This window comes from Myotis myotis, unplaced genomic scaffold, assembly GCF_014108235.1.
Source record: "Myotis myotis isolate mMyoMyo1 unplaced genomic scaffold, mMyoMyo1.p scaffold_m19_p_2, whole genome shotgun sequence".
Taxonomy (NCBI): domain Eukaryota; kingdom Metazoa; phylum Chordata; class Mammalia; order Chiroptera; family Vespertilionidae; genus Myotis; species Myotis myotis.
In genome coordinates this window covers 137361150-137378023 of record NW_023416324.1, presented here as the reverse complement: position 1 = coordinate 137378023, position 16874 = coordinate 137361150, and the positions used below count along the sequence as shown (strand labels likewise).

The following is a 16874-nucleotide window of genomic DNA, read 5'->3' as shown; positions in this document are numbered from 1 at the left end:
CTTTCTTCAAACCCAGTTTTTAAAGAAGGAAATGACTGGAACGTGGCTCTCCTCCTACCTCAGCCTTCCCTGTGGAATCCCCACCTCCCCTCCTCCCTCCACTAGTTAGGACTCCATTCTGCCTTGTAAGGGCCACGCCAAGACGGAATGAGGACGCCAACTGGACGCCATGCAGCGACGCGCACCTCGACCTCCGCCCTCACCAAGCCCCGCCCACTCCGCCCGGCCGGGGCCCGCGGCATCCTGGGACCTGTAGTTTTCGGAAGGGCAGCAGCCTCCGCCAAGTCTCCGCCCCCAAAGCTGCCTTTGGCCCCGGACGTCGTGACGTTGCGCTCCTCCCGACCCTTGGCCTCCTCCCTCTTTCTTTCGCTCTCCAGAATCTCAATCCCAGGCTTCCGAGCACTTTTTACGACACTGAGTCTGAGTTGGTCTCGGCTCCGGGTCCACTTTTCGGCAAAGTGACGTGGACGTCAACAGCAATGGCGGAAGGAGAAGAGGTCCTGCCACTGCCACAGTCTAGCGACGGCCACTGGTGAGTGAAAGCCCGGGGCTGATTCTCACCGCTCTCCGGGCTGCCTTCTCACCGCCCTGCCCGTCTCGGAGGCACCCGGGGGCGCCGGCGTGGGACGCGAAGGCCGGGCCCCGCCGGGCCCCAGCGCCTGCCCCGCCCCCTCCGCCTGCCCGGTCGCCTCAGCCCCCAGGTGCCGGAGGGGCTAAGGCCGGACCCGAGGGGAGAGGGGTGTCCGACGTGCAGGGGCTGGGCCTCAGCTCGGCCGTCCCGCTTGGTCCACCGGCTTCCTGAGGGTGGAGCGGGTGGCTCTGGGCTGGCTTTGGCCGGAGGCCCCGGCCGGGAGGTCGGGTGGGCTGCTGGGGCGGGGAGTGCGCGGGCGCGGGCCTGAGGCCCCCGAATACCGTGGGAGGGAAGGGCCGTCGCTCCCTCTCGCTCCCTCCGCCTGCGGGTGCAGAGGTTGACAGACACACCCAGGGAGGATCCCTCCGACAGAGTTGAGATACTTTTTTTTTTTTTTAAATCTTAGTTTCTTAGATTAATCTTAGTTTCCAGCATTCGTCTCCTGCTCATAACTCATCGTTTCCCTTCCTACCACTGTCCTCCCAGCTCCATCTTCACAGCTTTGGATGCGATGCGGGGCCTCGCTCTTGCTGCTCCCCCGCGTTTGCATGCTCACCTGGTTTTGCTCGGGCTGTGGGGAGCATCTCCAATAATTGTTGCGAGACATTAGTCACCCAGTGTTGTTCATCTTTGGGAAAGGCTCCTACTTTTGAAATAGTTGATCTTCATAATACAGTTTTAGGGTCTTATAAAAAAAAAAATGGAACCTTGAGAGGCTTGTCGAATGTTTACAATTGTTCGAAACGTACTGACCACGTGTATTCGATAATTTTAAATTTCCTTGTTCCTCGTGCTACATGCATACAGCTCACCGGCATTGTTCATAAGAATAATCCAGGACATGTGTACACATGGACTTGAATCCCCGAGAAAAATGGAAAGCACCTAAAGGGAGAGATAAAATAGTACATGAGAAATTCAGCTCTCAGTCAGCAGACGTCAAGCATTAGTGCATGTACTCTTCAAGGTGTAGGGGGGAGATTTATGATGCCCTAGATGTAGTTTCTTTCCTCAGTTTGCTTATACTGGAGTTGGGGAGCTCTGGCAGGTACACTCAGTAGCAAGGTAAAATTGATCCAGTTATTTGGGAGTGTGGATAAAAGTGTTATGAGAGGTCAGCAGGCAGAAACCACGTCCACTCGGAGCTATTGGGGAAAGCTCCATGGGAGGAGAGGTGCTTGAACAAAGCCTTAAAGAATGAGCAGGATTTAGATCAGTGCTGTCCAGTACAAGTATGCTGTGAGCCACATAAGTAATTTAAATATTTCTAATAGCCATGTTAACAACTAAAGAGAAACAGGTGAAGTTAATATTTAATTATTTTAACATGTAATCATTGTAAAAAAAAAAACAACACCAAACAATTATATAATTTTACATCTTTCTGTACCAAGTCTTCAAAATCCAATGCGTATTTTACGTTTACTCTACATGTCAGTTCTAACCACATGTTAAATGATAAATAGCCACACATGGCTAGTGATTAACTTTGGATAATGCATTTAGATCAACAAATGGGAACGGCCCCTGAATGGAGCATGAGCAAAGACATAGGCAAGAAAACGGATTTGTTCGGAGAGTAATGATAAAGCTTCGTGAAGTTTGCTGTTTTGGAAGAAAGAATTGTATCCTAAACTGTTAGCACCTTGTTGAAGGCCAGGAGGGAAATGTTTCTAGAGTTAAGGTGTCTTTGAGGAATTGTTTGGTTAGGATTGTGAGCATATGTCTGGGTTCTCTTCTAGGGTTGCTGTCTCTTTGTTGTGGCTTTTTATTTTTGCTCTTTTTATTGTCATGAATGGAGGAACCCTGAGGTGTTCTGTAATTTCTGCTCTCCCTCCGTTCTCCTAATATTTCTCCTTTTTTCTCTGCTGACTCCACTCACCAGTCCCCCTAGAAGTGAGTCTGAGTAGAGTCAGAAGAGACATTCAGATTTGGAGCACAGGGTTCTGTAAAGCCTCTGCTTTCAGAGTGCTTGATGAATGAATGGGTTGTTATAGAATGGGGAGGTTTTACATTTTTTTGGTAACTTTTTCAGATGGAAATTTTTCTGAAGTGTGTTATACATCTCATTGCCTAACCTAAATTCATCTTAGTGACATGGGGTCATCCACTTTACAAATGTAAGTATTTAGGAATAAAACTAGGTCCCTGTCCTCAAGGAATATGTGGTCTAGTTAGAGGAATCACATTTAAGAAAGTCAGTTACTGTAACACTTCTGTACTAATAGTGAGAGCTTTAGGGCAGTTAGAGTAGATTGTTGCTGTTAAATGGCCTTCTACAGAGATCCCATTTGAGAATGCTTTTTATTAGTTTTCTCCCACTTTTTTTCTTTGTTGTTATTGCTATTTCCCAATTTGTTCCTAATCTGTGAACCTAGGTAGCTAAATTTGTTAAAATTGTGTATATTTTTGTAAAAAGGCTCAGGAGGGGGCCTGAAGCTTCTTAAAAGTACCAGACATCACTTTTACTTATTTACTGGTTTTCAGATGATTGCCTCTCAGAATTTAAATGCATTGGGTTTACCTGGGGATCTTGTTAAAAATGCAGATTCTGATTTAGTAGATTTGCTTGGGACCTGAGATTCTGTATTTCTGACTGACTGGCATCTGGGTGATGGCCGTTTGCTGGTTCATGGACCAATTCTACTCAACAAGTTCTAGATAATGTGTATTTCAGAATGAGTTCATCAGAGGAATCTACTCTCTATATTATATAGGATAAGTTATACTGTATCACCTAACATATTATACTATAATTTATCCGATTACATGGTTTATCATTGTTCTTTCCATAGTGAACTTCTCAAAGGCAGTGGCTGATAGCAGGTGGCTCAGTAAATGTTTATTTTCTGAATGTATATGTATGAATGAATGCACATTTTTATAAAATCATGTGCAATAACATACCACGTTGTCATTTCATATAAATTTTCAGACTCCTGTGTTTTTGTGAGCTGTGTAATTACTGGTATAGTGCTCACTTTTTATGGTAAGCTAAGTTATCAGAAACTGCCTCAGCTCTCAAACTTTCTGAAACTGCAGCCATGTAGTTATGTGGAGATATCCTTGTAAAACTGCTTATGGCTAGTTTGAAATGATCTACGTTTAATTACTATAAACCACAGGTTTTTTAAAATAAAAAATGCTAACTTATTACATTTCAAACATTGGTAATTGCTCTGGGCTTTCTTCCTGAAATAATTCCTGAAGATCTAAAGTCATGATTAAAAAATCTTTTTTGTATAGACATTAATTGTATAACTGTTGGTATTCAGAGTTTGTTTTGCTTAGTTTAAAATATTTGTACAACTTTGACTTTAAAGTCATTTTAATTTATTGCTAAACTCATGTTAAATTATTGCTAAACTTTTCCTAAAACTGTAAAAGTATCAGTATCATAAAGAAGCTTCTGTTGTTAATAGGAATTGTTTTGAGAATAACAGGGTCTTTTTCAAAGTTTTGTGCATTTTGTGAGTAGTATTCTCAGTGCTTCCCATTTCATAAGCTTTGAAATATGAGAAGAGATTTAAAATGTCACTTGAGGAGTAGGTGATTGAAGTTTCAGACACGATATAATCAGTAAATAAATGCATTTAATATGAAAGAGAATGGGACCTGTTGTTTAAGAAGAATATTGACAGCTTGGGGTTCTGGGAAGACTAGATATCACCTTACAAAAAATGGAGAGCCCAGCCGGCATGGCTCAGGGGTTGAGCGTCAACCTGTGAACCAGGAGGTCATGGTTCGATTCCTGGTCAGGGCACATGCCCAGCTTGCGGGCTCGTTCCCCAGTGTGGGGTGTGCAGGAGGCAGCCAATTGATGATTCTCTCTCAGTGTTGATGTTTCTATCGCTCTCTCCCTCTCTGAAATCAATAAATACATATTTTTTTTAAATGAGGAGAAAATTAATCTAATTATCCTGAAATAGGGACTTTAAAAAATTTTAAAATTCTTTATTGTTTAATTTATTTCATAAGCCCCATTGACCTCTCCCCAGCCGCTCCCAACCCCCAGTACATGCCCTCACTCCCTCCCACCCTCAGTCTGTGTCCATTGGTTATGCTCATATGCATGCATAAAGTCCTTTGGTTGATCTCTTACCTCCTCACCCCCTGCCTTCCCTCATAGATTGGACAGTCTATGACTCTGGTTCTATTTTTGTTCATCAGTTTATGTTGTTCATTATACTCCACAAATGAGTGAGATCATGTGATATTTATCTTTCTCTGACTGGCTTATTTCGCTTAGCATAATGCTCTCCAGGTCCATCCATGCTGTTGCAAATGGTAGGAGTTCCTTCCTTTTTACAGCAGCATAGTATTCCATCATGTAGTGTACCACAGGTTTCTAATCCACTCATCTGCTGATGGGCACTTAGGCTATTTCCAAATCTTAGCTATTATAAATTGTGCTGCTATGAACATAGGCATGCATATGTCCTTTCTGATTGGTATTTCTGTTTTCTTGGGATATATTCCTAGAAGTGGGATCACTGGGTCAAATGGCAGTTCTATTTTTAATTTTTTGAGGAAACGCCATACTGTTTTCCACAGTGGCTGCACCAGTCTGCATTCCCACCAGCAGTGCATGAGGGTTCCTTTTTCTCCACATCCTCGCCAGCACTTGTCATTTGTTGATTTGTTGATGATAGTCATTCTGACAGGTGTGAGATGGTACCTCATTGTTGTTTTGATTTTCGTCTCTCAGATGATTAGTGACTTTGAGCATGTTTTCATATGTCTCTTGGCCTTCTGTATGTCCTCTTTGGAAAGGTGTCTATTTAGGCCCTTTACCCATTTTTTGATTGGACTGTTCATCTTCCTTTTGTTGTGTGTATGAATTCCCTATAAATTTTGGAGATAAAACCCTTATCAGATATAACATTGGCATGTATGTTCCCCCATGCAGTGGGCTTTCTTGTTTTGTTGATGGTTTCTTTTGCTGTGCAGAAACTTTATTTTGATGTAGTCCCATTTGTTTATTTTCTCCTTAGTTTCCATTGCCCTAGGACAGTGATGGTGAACCTATGACACGTGTGTCAGAGGTGACACGCGAAACTCATTTTTTTGGTTGATTTTTCTTTGTTAAATGGCATTTAAATATATAAAATAAATATCAAAAATATAAGTCTTTGTTTTACTATGGTTGCAGATATCAAAAAAGTTCTATATGTAACACGGCACCAGAGTTAAGTTAGGGTTTTTCAACATGCTGACACGCTGAGCTCAAAAGGTTCACCATCACTGCCCTAGAAGCTGTATCAGTAAAGATATTGCTATGACAAATAGCAATGCTGATGGCTTCTTCTAAGATTTTTATGGTTTCCTGCCTTAAGTGTAAGTCTTTTATCCATTTTTAGCTCATTTTTGTGTATGGTGTAAGTTGATGGCCTAGTTTCATTTTTTTGCATGTATTCATCCAATTTTTCCAACACCATTTATTGAAGAGATTGTCTTGACTCTAACGTATGCTCTTTGTCAAATATTAATTGACCATAATGGCTTGGGTCGACTTTTGGATTCTCTATTCTGTTCCATTGGTCTATATGTTTGTCCTTGTGCCAGTACCAGGCAGTTTTGAGAACAGTGGCTTTGTAGTATAGCTTGATATATGGTATTGTGATCCCTCCAACTTTGTTCTTCTTTCTCAAGATTGCTGCAGCTATTCGGGGTCTTTTTTTATTCCAGATGAATTTTTGGAGAGTTTGTTCTAGATCTTTGAAGTATGCCGTTGGTATTTTAATGGGTATGGCATTGAATCTATAGATTACTTTGGGTGGTATAACATTTTAATGATGTTGATTCTACCATTCCATGAACATGGTATATTCTTCTATTTGTTTATGTCTTCCTCTAAAATAGGGACATTTTGTATGGACATTTTTATGTGATTACATTTTGTATGATTGTATTTATATCAAATTTTAAAAATAGGTAAAACAAAAGTGTTGTGTTTTTAAGGGTTCATGTTTAAGTGGTAAAATTTTGACGAATGACTAGAAAAGGATTATCATGGAAGTCAGAACAGTAGCTACTACAGGGTGAGTAATGGGCATGAAGGGGATTTCCAGGAGCTGGCAGTATTTTATTTCATGACCTGTGTGGTGGTTGAGTATTTGATTTGAATTGTATTTGTATTTTGGACTTCAATGTACGTGTGTTATACTTCAACATTTTTAAAGATTAAAAACTATGTAGAAGACGGTCTAATTTTTATAAAATTAGTATACACATAGATATATATTCAGAAAAATAATTTGAAATATTCAAAAATGTTAATAAAAATGGTAATATTACACTCAACAACAAATATACAACCCAATTCAAAAATGGACAAAGGACACCTGAGTAAACATTGCTTTAAAGAAGAATAAATATGGCCAATAAGCACATGAATTGCCACTCAACATCACTGATTATTAGGAAACATCAATCAGAATCACAATGAGATACCACCTCACACCCATCAGGATAGATATTATTTTAAAAAAATAACACAGAAAATAACAATTGTTCACAAGGATGAGGAGGAATTGGAACCCTTGTGTATGGATAGTGGGAACATAAAATGGTGAAGCCACTGTGGAAAACAGTATACTGGTTCCTCAACACAGTTAAACATAGAACTACCACATGGTCAATCAGTTTGACTCTGGGTATTTACAGAAATTGAAAGCAGGGAATTGAACAGTTTGAAATACGGGTTTTAAGTGACAACTGATTTTATAGATTCCTAGAGGCCTGATACACGAAATTCATGCAAGAGTAGGTCTTCCTTCTCCTGGCTGCCAGCACTGGCTTCCCTTTGGCACCCGGGACCCAGGCTTCCCTCACAGCCCTGGCTTTGTCCAGAAGGTGTTCTGGAAGGACATCCTGTCTAATTATAATAATAATATTATTATTATTACAATTATAATAATAAAAGCATAATATGCCATATTATTATAGATAAGCGGAAGGCAAACAGATTAGAAATGTTATTTATTTATTTTTATTTATACTATTTACATGAATGTTTGTATTGTAATTCAGGTTTTATTGTTTTTAGAGGTAATTCATAAATAATAATTTACTTTGAGGATTTAATTACTATGTTAACATTTATTTGTACTTAGAGCATAGAGTACAGGGGCTTTCCCTATCTCAGTATAGTGCCACAGTTCAGGTAATTCTGGAACACCCAGTTAAATGTATTGCAGTGCTCAGCTAGCTTTCTCTTTTCTTTTTTAAATATATTTTTATTGATTTCAGAAAGGAAGGGAGAGGGAGAAATAGAAACATCAATGATGAGATAGAATCATTGATTGGCTGCCTCCTGCACACACCCCACTGGAGATCAAGTCCGCAACCCAGGCATGTGCCCTTGACCTGAATCGAACCCAGGACCCTTCAGTCCTCAGACTGACACTCTACCCACTGAACCAAACCAGCTAGGGCTCAGCTGGCTTTCTGAACAGAATTGATAAAATATGCTTGGCAAATCATTTCTGCTGTTTATGCTGAAAGTTGGATTCTATTAGGTATAAGCCCAACGCAATGCCTACCCCCCTCCATGTATCAAAAAGAAAAATAAAATTTAGCAAAGCATTCATTCATACTTCATTCAATAAACATTAACTAAGTACTGATTATATTCAAGCTGCTAAGCAGTGTTTAAAAAACATTTGAAAGAAATTTAAAGCCAGAATTGTGTATTGTTCTGCCTTGCTTGGGCATTTCAATTTTTTTCATTATTTTAGCCCTAGGAATGATATGTGAATATCTTCTGAAGTTATCTAAATACTGGTATTTTTGGAAGTCACATTCTCTAGCAGAGTAGAATAGAATGATACAGTTTTAAAATGTAACAATGTCTGAAGTGACTTATTTAGATTTTGAAAAATGTAGATGGGAAACAAATCAGTCCCTCATGTTAGGTTCGTAAGAGACAGTTGTTTCTTATGGAACTGCAAGAACAGTAAGATAAAAGCCAATGAAAATAAAAGTTATATCCTGAAATTTAATGTATATCTGTTTTTAAGGGCTAGCCTTTTGACCTAGCTGAAAATACAATGACTAATAAATCATGTGTTTTTAACTTTTCTTCCTTTTTCTTGTGAAGGTTAAAGGAGGTTTTTTTTTTTTGTTTTTTTTTTTTTAAGTCTTTATGCTACTTTTTATTTTATTTTTTAATTTTTTTTTATTGCTTAAAGTATTACAAAGGGTATTACATATGTGTCCATTTTATCCCCCCGCCCTAGACAGTCCCCTAGCCTCCCCTATCCCCCAGTGTCTTATGTCCATTGGTTATGCTTATATGCATGCATACAAGTCCTTTAGTTGATCTCTTACCCCCCTACCTCCTGCCCCCCAACCCTCCCCGGCCTTCCCGCTGCAGTTTGACAATCTGTTTGAGGCAGCTCTGCCTCTGTATCTATTATTGTTCAAAAGTTTATAATGGTCTCTATTATCCATGAATGAGTGAGATCATGTGGTATTTTTCCTTCATTCACTGGCTTATTTCACTTAGCATAATGCTCTCCAGTTCCATCCATGACGTTGCAAATGGTAAGAGTTCCTTCCTTTTTAGAGCAGCATAGTATTCCATCGTGTAGATGTACCACAGTTTTCTAATCCATTCATCTACTGATGGGCACTTAGGCTGTTTCCAGATCTTAGCTATGGTGAATTGTGCTGCTATGAACATAGGGGTGCATATATCCTTTCTGATTGGTGTTTCTGGTTTCTTGGGATATATTCCTAGAAGTGGGATCACAGGGTCAAATGGGAGTTCCATTTTCAGTTTTTTAAGGAAACTCCATACTGTCTTCCATAGTGGCTGCACCAGTCTGCATTCCCACCAGCAGTGCACAAGTGTTCCTTTTTCTCCACATCCTCTCTAGCACTTGTTGTTTGTTGATTTGTTGATGATAGCCAGTCTGACAGGTGTGAGATGGTACCTCATTGTTGTTTTGATTTTCATCTCTCGGATGATTAGTGACTTTGAGCATGTTTTCGTATGTCTATTGGCTTTCTGAATGTCCTCTTTTGAAAGGTGTCTATTTAGGTCCTTTGCCCATTTTTTGATTGGATTGTTTATCTTCCTTTTGTTGAGTTGTATGAGTTCCCTATAAATTTTGGAGATTAGGCCCTTATCAGATATGACATTGGCAAATATGTTTTCCCACACAGTGGGTTTTCTCGTTGTTTTGTTGATGGTTTCTTTTGCTGTGCAGAAGCTTTTTATTTTGATGCAGTCCCATTTGTTCATTTTCTCTTTAGTTTCAAGTGCCCTAGGAGCTGTATCAGTGAAGAAATTGCTTCGGCATATGTCTGAGATTTTGTTGCCTTTGGATTCTTCTAGAATTTTTATGGTTTCCTGTCGTACATTTAAGTCCTTTATCCATTTTGAGTTTATTTTTGTGTATGGTGTAAGTTGATGGTCTAGTTTCATTTTCTTGCATATATCTGTCCAATTTTCCCAACACCATTTATTGAAGAGACTATCTTGGCTCCATTGTATGTTCTTGCCTCCTTTGTCAAATATTAATTGAGCATATTGGTTCGGGCCGATTTCTGGGCTCTCTATTCTATTCCATTGATCTATATGCCTATTCTTGTGCCAGTACCAGGCAGTTTTGAGAACAGTGGCTTTGTAATACAACTTGATATCTGGTATTGAGATCCCACCTACTTTGTTCTTTTTCAGGATTGCTGCAGCTATTCGGGGTCTTTTTTTATTCCAGATGAATTTTTGGAGAGTTCGTTCTAGATCTCTGAAGTATGCCCTTGGTATTTTAATGGGAAGTGCGTTGAATTTATAGATTGCTTTGGGTAGTATGGACATTTTAATGATGTTGATTCTACCAATCCATGAACACGGTATGTTCTTCCATCTGTTTATGTCTTCCTCTATATCTTTTTTCAACGTCCTGTAGTTTTCTGAGTAGAGGTCTTTTACCTCTTTAGTTAAGTTTATTCCTAAGTAGCTTAATTTTTTTGGTGTGATGGTAAACGGGATTGTTTTTATAATCTCTCTTTCTGAAAGTTCACTATTGGTGTATAGAAATGCCTCAGATTTCTTGGGGTTAATTTTGTATCCTGCTACATTGCCAAATTCACGTATTAAGTCTAGTAGCTTTTTGATGGAGTCTCTAGGGTTTTGTATGTATAATATCATGTCGTCTGCAAATAAGGACAGTTTTACTTCCTCTTTTCCAATTTGGATGCCTTTTATTTCTTCTTCTTGCCGAATTGCAATGGCTAACACTTCCAGTACTATGTTGAACAGGAGTGGTGAGAGGGGGCATCCCTGTCTTGTTCCTGTTCTTAGGGGAAATGGTGTTAGTTTTTGTCCATTGAGTATGATGTTGGCTGTGGGCCTGTCATATATGGCTTTTATTATGTTGAGGTATGATCCTTCTACTCCCACCTTGCTGAGAGCTTTTATCAAAAATGGGTGTTGAATTTTGTCAAATGCTTTTTCTGCATCAATTGATATGACCATGTGGTTTTTTTCTTTCAATTTGTTTATGTGATGTATCACGTTTATTGATTTGCGGATATTGTACCATCCTTGCATCCCTGGGATAAATCCTACTTGGTCATGGTGTATGATCTTTCTGATGTACTGCTGGATCCGATTTGCTAAGATTTTGTTGAGGATTTTGGCATCTATGTTCATGAGGGATATTGGCCTGTAATTCTCTTTCATTGTGTTGTCTTTACCTGATTTTGGTATTAGGGTGATGCTGGCTTCATAGAATGAGCTTGGAAGTGTTCCTTCCTCTTGAATTTTTTGTAGTAGTCTGAGGAGGATAGGTTTTAGTTCTTCCTTGAATGTTTGGTAAAACTCCCCTGTGAAGCCGTCTGGTCCTGGGCTTTTGTTTGCTGGAAGCTTTTTGATGACTGCTTCAATTTCTTCCATAGTTATTGGCCTGTTGAGATTTTTAGATTCTTCCTGATTGAGTTTTGGAAGGTTGTATTTTTCTCGGAATTTCTCCATTTCCTCCAGGTTGTCTAGTTTGTTGGAGTAGAGCTGTCCATAGTATTTTTTAACAATCATTTGTATTTCTGTGGGGTCTGTTGTTATTTCGCCTCTATCGTTTCTGATTTTGTTTATTTGGGTCCTCTCTCTTTGCTTCTTGGTGAGTTTGGCTAGAGGTTTGTCAATCTTGTTTATCCTTTCAAAGAACCAGCTCTTGGTTTCATTGATTTTCTGTATTGTTTTTTTGGTCTCTATGTCATTTATTTCTGCTCTAATCTTTATTATCTCCTTCCTTCTGCTCACTCTGGGGTTTTCTTGTTGCTCTCTTTCTAATTCTTTGAGTTGTAGCGTTAGATGATTTACTACCATTTTTTCTTGTTTTTTGAGATAGGCCTGTAGAGCTATAAACTTCCCTCTCAGGACTGCTTTCATTGTGTCCCATAGGTTTTGGATTGTTGTGTTTTCATTGTCATTAGTTTCCAGGATGTTTTGAATTTCTTCTTTGATTTCATTGGTAACCCAATCAGTATTTAATAGCATGCTATTCAGCTTCCAGGTGTTTGAGTATTTTGGGTTGTTTTTATTGTAGTTTATTTCTAATATTATGCCATCGTGGTCTGCGAAGATGCTTTTTATGATTTCAATCTTCTTGAATTTGGGGATACTTTGCTTGTGACCCAATATATGGTCTATTTTTGAATATGTGCTATGAGCATTTGAGTAGAATGTATATTCCGTGGCATTGGGGTGAAGTGTTCTGAAGATGTCAATTAAGTCCATCTGATCTAGTGAGTCATTTAGGATTGCTGTATCTTTGCTGATTGTTTGTCTAGAGGACTTATCCAGTGCTGTCAGTGGTGTATTAAAGTCCCCTACTATGATTATATTGTTGTCGATCTCTCCTTTGATATCTTCCAGGAGTTTTTTTATGAATTTGGGTGCTCCTGCATTGGGTGCATATATGTTTACCAGGGTTATATCTTCTTGTTGTATTGATCCCTTCAGTATTATGAAGTGGCCTTCCTTATCTCTTGTTATGGCCTTCACTTTGAGGTCTGTTTTGTCCGATATAAGTATTGCTACCCCAGCTTTCTTTTCCTTTCCATTTGCCTGAAAGATATTTTTCCATCCTTTCACTTTCAGTCTGTGTGAGTCCCTTCTAATGAGGTGGGTTTCTTGTAGACAGCAGATGTATGGGTCATGTTTTTTTATCCATTCAGCCACTCGATGTCTTTTGTTTGGAGCATTTAGTCCGTTTACGTTTAAAGTTATTATTGAAAGGTACTTGTTTGTAACCATTTCTGTTTTTGTGTGGCTGTTTTCTTTCTGAGCTTTTTATTTCTTATTTTTATACCAGTCCCTTTAGCATTCCTTGCATTGCTGGCTTGGTGGTGATAAACTCCCTTAGCCTTTTTTTGTCTGTGAAGCTTCTTATTTCCCCTTCAAGTATGAATGATAGCCTTGCTGGATAGAGTATTATTGGATTCAGTCCTTTGCTTTGCATCACTTTGTAAATTTCTTTCCATTCTTTTCTGGCCTGATGTGTTTCTGTTGAGAAATCTTATGACAATCTAATGGGAGATCCCTTGTATGTAACTTTCCGTCTCTCTCTTGTAGCCTGTAAGATTATCTCTTTGTCCTGAACATTTGCCACGGTAATTATGATGTGTCTTGGTGTGGGTCTTTTCGGGTTCACCTTGTTTGGGACTCTCTGGGCTTGTGTGACTTTTTTCTTCCCCACCTCAGGGAAGTTTTCTGATATTATTTCTTCTAATAGGTTTTCTAATCCTTGTTCATCCTTCTGTTGTTCTGGTACCCCTATTATTCGTATGTTGTTTCGTTTCATGTTGTCCCAAAGCTCCCTTAGGCTCTCCTCCTGTCTTTTCATTTTTTTCTCCAATTGCAGTACATTTTGGGTGTGTTTTGCTTCCTTGTCTTCTAATTCACTAATTCGGTCCTCTGCTTCTCCTAGTCTACTGTTGATACTTTCAATGGAGTTTTTCATTGCAGCTATATCACTCTTCATTTCTTCTTGGGTCTTACTTAAGTTGTTGATTTTTTCATCTGTTTCTTCTAGCTTCTTCCATATGTTATCGATTTTTTCATCTGTCTCTTCTTGCTTCTTGCAGAGGTTGTCGATTTTTTCCTCCATCTGGTTTATGCACTCTAGGACCCTTATTCTGAATTCTTTTTCTGTCATGTTGCATGCCTCTGTATTACTTAGCTGCTTTTCTGGAGAGTCCTCCTTCTCTTTCCTTTGGGGGTTTCTTTGTCTACCCATGTTTGATCTCACTGACATCTAGACGTTGAGTCGTTCAGTGGTTGCTCCCTTGGTGGCAGTGACTCCTTGGTCTGTGGTTGCTCTTCGGGCGGTTGCGGTAGCAGCTGCTCTTCAGTTGGCAGCAGCTCCTATGGTGGGTGCTGTTCACAGCTGTGGTGGCTCTTCTGGCTGGTGGGGCGAGGTTTCACGTACAGCAGCTGTTCCTCAGCAGAGGGTGTGGTGCCCAGGAAGTTGCTGTTGCTTGGATCTGCTGCGTTGATTTAAAGGCACAAAATACAACACAACAAGGCACCACGTACCAGGCACTATACACAAATATATTCACGATATTAATAACCCCAAATAAAGGTGACCACCTGAATTAAGAGAATTAGGGGATAAGGAAGAAGGAAGAGAAAAAGATAAAAGAGAAAAAAGAAAAGAAAAGTAGGGACCAAAAAAAGGATTGCAAAAATGAAATTGGGAAAAAGGAGGGGGGGAAATAAAAGCAAGAAAAGAAAAGAAAAAAAAAAAGAGCGAAAAGAGAGAATGAAGTGGAAGAGGGGAAGAGACTTTTTTATATGAGGAGAATACTCCTATAGAACAGCCATTAATCCCAACAAATTCCAGCAACAGCTCCCTGGAGATGAATGCAAACTAGAAACAACCAATAATATAACGATGAAAATAGAATGGAGAACACTAATCCCAAAATAAAATAAAGAGAAAATAAAATGGCACTTTTAAAAAAAATGGTAAAATGATAGCAGTAATAGTACTGGTTAAAAATAAGAAGGTAGTAATTAAAAGGGTAAAATCAGGTGATGGAAAAAGAAGAAAAAAAAAAGAAGAAGAAAAAAAAATTGGTTTCTTAGTTAAAAGGTGAAAAAAGAAAAAAAAAATTGCAGTAGTGAAGGTCCTTCGGTTCTTCTATTCTTCAGCGTGGCTCGCCTTAGACCTGCAGGTATTCAGGAGAGTGTTGAGTTTCCCTGCGATACACTGTTCCTCTGTGTTGTAAACCACAGTCCTTATTTTAAAGCAGGCCGCATTTGTTTCCCAGACTGCCTTATTTTGTGTTTAGCAAAGAGTCAGTTTGTGGGTCAGCCTCTGGGTGGCAGTGTTCTGGGGTTGGCCTCTGAGGCTATAGGGCCTCTCTGTCCAGTGGAAGTTCACTGCCCAGAGCTGGCTGCGTAATAGTTAGTTACTGGCACTGTGTTGTTGCTGGGATTGAAAATCCCTCTATAGGCCAGACCCTGTTAACTCCCAGGGACTGATCAGGTTATTTTAATCCTTGATCTCCTACAGGGTGGAATCTGGGAGTGGCTGTGCTCCTTGCCTGGGGGCTGGAGGGAGGAGTCTCACTCTCCGGAGAGAATGGGTGCCCCAGTCCTGGGCTCAGGGGTGTCTCAGCACTCAATTCGCTGCCACCTCTCCCGGCCCCCCTTCTCTCCTCAGTCTCTCCCCAGATTCCACTCCTCCACACACTCTCCCTCTCTTCAGCACAGGTGAGTGTCTGTATCCGAAATGTCCCATGAACAGGATTCAGTAAAAACAAACAAACGCTGGCCGCGGAAACGGGAAAGGCTTGGTTTCTGTAAGCTTCTTCTCTTACCGGGACTGCATGGTCTGGTCAGCTCTTCAGGCTGCCCCCTTTAGGCTCAGTCCTCCGTGATCACAGAACCCAGCTCTCAATTCCCCCGGCGGCGCCAGGAATCCCGCGGTTCTCCTTTCCCCCGTCAGGGGCTGTGCCTGTCCCAAGGGACGCGGCTGTCTGCCACTCGGTCTCCCTCCGACTCTCTGGGCTCAGAGGTCTGGCAAACTTTCCTGCCCAAATCCCTGGTTTTTTTTACCTTTCCAGGGGAGTTCTGCTCTTCCCGGCTGCAAACCGTCTCACCAGCTGAGCAATTTCGCCAATTTGGGGTGGATGTTACTAGTTTCAGCTGCTCACTCCATTTGCTCCGGGACACGACCTGGGACGCGTCTGCCTATACCGCCGCCATCTTCCGTCTCTATGCTCGGGTTTTTTTTTTGTTTTTCGTTTTTTTCTTATCCTTAAGCTGATACAGCGTTTCATAGTTGGGTGGGAATGCTATAGTGTGTGCTTTCCTTACAAGCAGTTATATAAAACTGATTGCTTATGGTGGTATTCAATAATTTTAGCATGAAGATATAAGAAAATATATTTTATAGAACTTTATTCTTTATATAATGCATATATATACATATACACACACACACACATACACACACACACACACACACACATATATGCACACATATATATATATACTAGAGGCCCAGTGCACAAAAATTTGTGCACTTGGGGGGGTGTGGTCCCTCGGCCCGGCCTGTGCCCTCTCGCAGTCTGGGACCCCTCGGGAGATAACGACCTGCTGGCTTAGGCCTGCTCCCAGGTGGCAGAGGGCAGGCCCAATCCCTAGGTGCAGCCCTTGGTTGGGCTCAGAGCAGGGCTGATTGGGGAGTTGGGGCGCCGCCCCCTGTCATGCACAGAGCAAGGTGGATCAGGAGGTTGCGATGCCACCCTCAGTCACGCTCAGGGTAGGGCCGATTGGGGGGTTGGGGCACCGCCCCCTGTCATACTCAAGGCAGGGTCAATGGGGAGGTTGCGGCGTGACCCCCTGTCACGCACAGAGCAGGGCCAATCAGGTGGTTGGGGCGGTGCCCCCTGTCACTCACAGAGCAGGGCCCTTCAGGGGGGTTGGGGCTCCGTACCCTGTCACGCACAGAGATGCAGGGCATCAGGGGTTTGGGAGCTCCCCCCTATCACGCACAGAGCAGGGCTCATCAGGGGATTGGGGAGCTCCCCCCTGTCATGCACAGAGCAGGGCCCATCAGGGGGTTGAGGAGCTCCCCCATGTCATTCACAGAGTAGGGCCGATAGGGGAGTTGGGGCACCGCCCCGTCACACTCAGGGCAGGGCCGATGGGGAAGTTATGGCTCTACCCTGTCACACACAGAGCAGGGCCTGTGTGTGTGTGTGGGGGGGGGGTTGGGGC

The 16874-nt window shown here is 41.2% G+C and overlaps 1 protein-coding gene across 2 annotated transcripts in view; it reads left to right on the top strand.

Annotated features, from left to right (window-relative positions):
* Positions 1–336: 336 nt before the first annotated feature.
* TBC1D23 (TBC1 domain family member 23) overlaps positions 337–16874 on the top strand; it is a 74817-nt gene continuing 58279 nt past the window's right edge. For both annotated transcript variants that reach the window (XM_036347139.1, XM_036347138.1), the window contains exon 1: positions 337–532. In XM_036347139.1, the coding sequence (XP_036203032.1) occupies positions 480–532 (53 nt within the window). In that variant the 5' untranslated portion in view covers positions 337–479. The remainder of the gene's footprint in view (positions 533–16874) is intronic.